Genomic DNA, 5849 nt, shown 5'->3' with positions numbered 1-5849 from the left:
AGGAATGCAGGAGGAGAGGCAAAGTCTGTTTGTCCTCCCCATCCACCTCTTCCCAGCCTGTGGTCAGACCAAATGTGGGAGCTGTGCAAACCTCTCTGCTGCTGGACTGCCAGTTCCTTGCTGTGCATGGAGGCGCCTGAAGGGAGCTCAGAAAGGGGAACTTGGACCATTTGCTTTGCCAGAGGAGTGTTTTGTAAGAGGCAGTTATCAAATCTTGACACGATGCTGATGCTGCTTTAGGAGGAAAACCAAAGCAGCTTTTTTCCAAGCTTCTCACATTTGGTACTGTCTGATTCTCTGCCAGGGAATAAAGATGGTAACAGCTGAATTTCTCATGGGAACATAAGGACAATACTTTTGTCCTTAACACAGAAAAGCAAGACAGAGAAGGAAAGGACTCTTTGTAGTCTTGTAGCTTCCAAAGAACTCTCTCTAATGACTTCTGTGCTATTTAATTACCTCTTTGCCATTATGGAAACACTGTATTTAGGCTCTGCAGTTCTGAACTGATAAAATGCCTCAATTTTCTTCCAGGTTCTGAAGGATCAAAACGCAACTCTGCAAGCTGAAGTTCAGAAGCTGCAGACTCTTCTGTCTGAGCAGGTACAGCCAGTGTTTGCTGAGCTTTTATCAAATACCTTCTATGCTTTTAATTTCTTCAGCATTTTTTCTTAACCTGGCTGTAGGCTGGATTAGTTGGTGTCAAAACCTGATGCTGTTTTAGGTATTTTCTCTTTCATGGAGGGTCAAGTAAGGCAGTTGTGACTGCCTTGTAGACCTAGTCAAGAGTGTCAAAACAAAATGTGGATTTTTTGGAAGACTCATATAGCTTAACACGAGCAAGAATTTATTTCTGCAACCACTTTGACCTTTGGAAATAGAAAACTCTTTACACTATGATGTCTTTTGCCTCCTGTTCTCTATTTTCACCCATGGTTCACCTGCTGCAGCCAGACTGGTGCTCATGGGATGCTGCACATTCAAAGCTTTTGTGTTGTTCAGCTCCATCTCCTTTGGGATGTTCTCTGGGAGAGCCCTTGTGAGCATCCCTGGCTTTGCACCATTGTGGAATGAGGAAACTTCCTGAAACACTGGAAAAAGACTTGCAGGAGAGGAAACTTTTCCTGTGCTGTGTTGGTGGCTGCTAGTCAGGAGCTCCCTGTGTGGAAAAGCTCCCTTTCCTCTGGTGGAGAGCCAGATTTGCAGCCACTGCTCCCCTGGGCCTGGCTGATCTGGTGTCCTGTCTCAAAGACTGGAGGTGATTTTTCTTGGAAGCTGGTTTATATTTCCCATCTGTTCTCTCACAATGTGGTGGTGTTGAGAAATCGTGAATGTTCTGCTGAGTGAGCCTCAGGTGGAGCTTGTAGTTCTGGTAAATGCTCAAAAGAGGCTGATTTTTCAGGTACTGAGCTGGCTGCCAGTCCATCAGTGTAAAACCATCAAGGCATTTGGGCTGGATCTGTCCCTCCCCTGAAAGACTGACATCTTTCCAGCATCAATATTAGACACACATGCCATGAGGACTTTCTCCCCCTACTTTGTTTTCCTTTCTGGATGAGTCATGTAACCAAGCTTCTGGTTAACTTGGTGCTTTCCAATTACTTGTTTTTTAAATCCCAAACCATTATTGATCCAATTAATGATGGCTCTATTTTTTTTTTTCTTCATAGACAAACAAAGACTTGATAGAGCAGATGGAAAAAAGGTAAGAAACTTTTTTTTTGTTTTGAGTCAGAGTCTAAAATAAAGATTTTGGTGGCAGTGAGGTTACTGTTGATAGCTGAACTGCCTTCAAAGTTAAACTCTCTTTTTTCCTAATTTTCACCCTCGCTTTTTCAGCATGAGAGAGAGGGATGATAAAATCAAGACAGTTGAAGAGCTGCTTGAGGCAGGACTCATCCAGGTGGCTACTAAAGAGGAGGAGCTGAAGGTAAAATCCCTTGTATCATCTTTTGATGGGGAAGTAGACATAAAGTGCATGTTGGAGTGCTCATGGTTCAGTGTGAATTCCTTCTGAATAGGAAAAGCACCTCATGGAGATGAGGTTAAAACCTTTTCTGTAAGATAGACTAAGCATGAGCATCAGTGGGGTAGAATAAGTGCTTCTCTCTGCTTAGTCTAGGGCAGCTTTTGCTAGGATGCCCTTGGGACGAAAGGGAATACATCTCTAGAGCTGTACATTTGGTTTAATCTCCAGTGAATCTCTCTTTGGGAAAGGGTGTTTTGTCCAAACTTGGCATGATGGGACTCCTGCATTTTTTTGCTTAGTTGATAATTGGAAGGGCTAAGTGGGTTATAAACTAGTGAGTCTCCTGGGATGATGGTAAAGTTATTTCCTTCCTGTTTGTTTATAAGGAAGGTAATGAGGACAAGCCTGGAGAGCCAGTACAGAAATCCCTGGTTGTTTTGAGCTGCCTTTTGCTGGAAAGCTGTGTCCACCTGGACATAGCCAAGACAATGTTCCCTTTCCTAAGGTGCCTAAATTCAGGGGCATTGTTGCCATCTGTGTGCTGGGGAGGGGTTTCAGACTCTGAGGTTACTGAACAGCCAAAGCTGTGAGCACATCATAAAACTCCTTCAGGCTGAAAAGACCTCTAAGATCATTGAGTCCCACCATCCCCCAAGCACTGCCAAGCCCATCACTAAACCATGTCCCTAAGTGCCACATCCACGAGGCTTTTAAATCCCTCCAGGGATGGTGGTATTTTGCAAATTATTTGTTTGAAATAATAATCTACAATTTTTTAATAATGCTGATGACAGTGTTTAGATTATATGATTTTTATTCCTGTACCGTGTTTCTGTACAAAGGCATCTTTGAATTCTTATATATTTTGGATGTTACTATTGACTCCAGAGTAGGATCTAGACTGTTAAAGCCCGTGGTGTTATAATTTTTATTTGTATTCCCAAAGTGGTGTGAAGCCTGTCTGTGGGAGAACCCAGTATTATGTAAATACATCTAAATAAATGGGGTGTCCAAAAGAGGGCCTGGAACATGATCTGTTACATTTGTTTTCCTGACCTCTCTGCTCAGTTACAGCATTCCCACCTTGCTCTATACCTGGGCTCTAATTTCCTATAAATTGGTGTCCACTCCAAGTTATCCATGGTGAATAATTAGTTTGTTGAATACTTTGGCTGCAACAGCTGCAGAGGGGGGTCTCTTTGAGACTTTCAAAGTCTTTCACTTATTCTAAAAGAAATTACTTTTCTGTCAAGCTTAACACTTTTTTCCCCCACAAATGAGTCTTTCATTATCTGTGTGTCTGCTTTCAAAGGCCCTGCGAACGGAAAATTCATCTCTGAGAAAAGAACTTCAAAGCCTGCAAATTCAGCAATCGGAGCAGGTAGTACTTTTAATCTAAAACTTTTATTACACCTAAACTAAATCTGAAAGAATCTTGCTGTGGTTGCAAAAGTCAAGGGAAGAAGGTGGAGATGCCTTTGAAGCCTGTTGGCAAAGCATCCTGTTTTCTTTCAGTGTTGGTCTGGGAGCTGGTGCTTCTGTCAAATATTTCCTTTGCAGAAGTGTCAGAAGCGGGGCAGACGTGCAGGATCCAGTCAGTGCTGGCTGTGGGTTGGTTTCAGGTTGCCATGCTCTGAAACTGCTGTGGGTTTCCTTTTCCAGAAGCCTGGAGCAGCAGGCATGGCTGGCAGGCAGCTCGTACTGCCTCAGCTTCGTGATGAATGTTTGAGGTTCCCAGTGTCAATCCACACTCTGCAGGTGTCGCTTATCCCCCTTCTCCTTGTGTCTGATCAGTGATGCTGTCACAGTGTTGTCATTTTTGATGTGCTGATCAGGAAGTGCCTTTCCTTGACATCCAGCTCTGCTTGGACAGCTCAGGAGGGCAATTAGTTCCTAGAAAATAAGTTATGGAAGAGGGAGGCACCATGACCCTGAAGAGATGTACAGTAGTGTCAGTATTAAAGAGTAGCTGATGAAATGCTGGTCCTGAACCTCATCCTCTTCAGGTAAAGATGGTGTGGGTTTGCCTTTGTTTTCCTGGAACTTGCAGCAGGCTTGGTATTATTGGTTTGCTAGGAACTGGAGACTGACAGCTAATTTTCTTAGGAGCAGCCGGATACATAAAATCATTAGGCTGCTGCATAGTTCATCCAGTGCCAGAGAGCTCCAACTCTCTATCCTCACCCCTTAATGGTCACAGATTGTTTTGCTCTGTTCTGCTTTTTCTAAGATGAAGCTCTGTTTTTAACAGGTTTCCTTCCAATCACTGGTGGAGGAACTGCAGAAAGTGTAAGTTACTGCCCAGATTTAATTTCTGATTATTAATTCTCTTTGTCTTCATTCCATGACTACAAGCGTATTGCTTCCCTGAAATGATTTGCCTTTAACTGGGTGAAGTGTGTGTGTGGCAAGAGGCATTTTCATTTTTGAAACATGTCACACCAGATCAATACCTGCTGAAAATCCAGTTGCTTCTCTGCTAAGCAGTTAATTTCATAAGCCTTACTTTGACTAGATGAGGAATTGCTCTGATTTGTCAGATAATCATTTTTGTTCCATAGGCACTTTAAAAGGAGCGAGACTGTTCCCTCTGTGAGTTTTGAGTTGATAAGTACTTTGCTGGAATGTCCAGTGAAGGCTGATTTTAAGTGTGTGTCATTCCAGGCACTCTTGATATCTTAATTTGCATTTTTAGACTGCAATAGTATTTATTTAGGATGGTTATGTAAAGCCAGCTGGTTCTGCACTAGTCCCAGTCTTATTTTTCTTATTTGTTCCTCCTGCCTGGTCCCACTGTGGATCCCAGAGGCTGGTGATAGGATGTGATGGGATAGCAGAACCAAATTTTGTGTGTTTGCTTGAGTAGCACATTTTTTTCATCCAGCTAATGTCATTTCTCTGCTCTTTTTAAGGATCCACGAGAAGGATGGAAAAATAAAATCAGTGGAAGAACTCCTACAAGCTGAAATCCTAAAAGTAGCAAGCAAGGAGAAGACTGTTCAGGTATCTCTGTGCAATCCCTGCCTTCCTTTCTGTGTTGATGCCACAACCACATTTGTTTGTTACTGCATGGCATTCTACAGTGATCAAGTTGTAGCATCCATTTTTGTGGTGTTTTCGTGTTTCCATTGTCCAACCCTGTCTTGTTTTGTCATTGAAAAGGCTTTGACACAGGAAATAGAGGCTCTGAAAGAAGAAGTAGGAAATTCCCAGCTTGAGATGGAAAAACAGGTAAAATACTTTAGTGCCAGCAGTGTGAACCAGCCTTGCCTTGGATGTGCTGCTCACTCGTTTCTGTTCTAGTGTGTTCTGTTTCACTGGTGAATGTCATCGGGTAAGGAACTTTTTAATGCTAGAGCTCCACTGTTCTTGGATATATAGCCAGAAATATGTAGGATAACTAGTGCTGTCTTTCAGAAACCACACACCTCTGGAAGCCTGAGCTTTTTGGACCATTAGTATGAGATTTGGCAAGAATTGCTACAGCTTAATGCATTGCAACATCAGCTCTGTCTGGGCACACTGTCCATGTAGTGAACATGAGATCCTAGGACATCCTCGGACGCTGGCAACTTGGAAATTTCAAGTGCTGAAGTTGCTGCTGCTGTTGTTGGCCTTTTTCTGTGTTGCTGGAGCAATCCTACAGGCCCAGATAATATCTGCTTTCCAGCTAAACCCAACACTGTTTTTTTCCCAGTGCCCAAAAAAAGAGTTCAGTCTTGGCACAGTCAGTTTTGCTTTAGCTATCAGGAATGCAGGGATGGAGGAGTATTGGTTTTTTTGGCTTGATTGCTGTCTGGCATCCAAAACAAGGGAAGCCCACGTTTCCTTAGGGAGCCCATTCTGCAGGCAGCTTAATCCATCGTGCTGTCAGGAAGTT

General features: G+C 43.1%; 1 protein-coding gene across 13 annotated transcripts in view; it reads left to right on the top strand.

The window, feature by feature from the left end:
• Positions 1 to 5849, top strand: part of KTN1 (kinectin 1) — a 56283-nt gene that overhangs the window by 26915 nt on the left and 23519 nt on the right. For 11 of the 13 annotated variants that reach the window (XM_017738862.1, XM_017738857.1, XM_017738866.1 and 8 more), the window contains 7 exons: positions 535 to 603; positions 1671 to 1705; positions 1840 to 1930; positions 3282 to 3350; positions 4221 to 4258; positions 4882 to 4972; positions 5132 to 5200. In XM_017738862.1, coding sequence (XP_017594351.1) covers positions 535 to 603; positions 1671 to 1705; positions 1840 to 1930; positions 3282 to 3350; positions 4221 to 4258; positions 4882 to 4972; positions 5132 to 5200 — 462 coding nt within the window. The remainder of the gene's footprint in view (positions 1 to 534; positions 604 to 1670; positions 1706 to 1839; positions 1931 to 3281; positions 3351 to 4220; positions 4259 to 4881; positions 4973 to 5131; positions 5201 to 5849) is intronic. The other 2 variants (XM_017738867.1, XM_017738859.1) reach the window with 1 other exon arrangement.

This window comes from Corvus brachyrhynchos, unplaced genomic scaffold, assembly GCF_000691975.1.
Source record: "Corvus brachyrhynchos isolate BGI_N302 unplaced genomic scaffold, ASM69197v1 scaffold245, whole genome shotgun sequence".
Taxonomy (NCBI): Eukaryota; Metazoa; Chordata; class Aves; order Passeriformes; family Corvidae; genus Corvus; species Corvus brachyrhynchos.
This window is presented reverse-complemented; position numbering and strand designations above follow the sequence as displayed.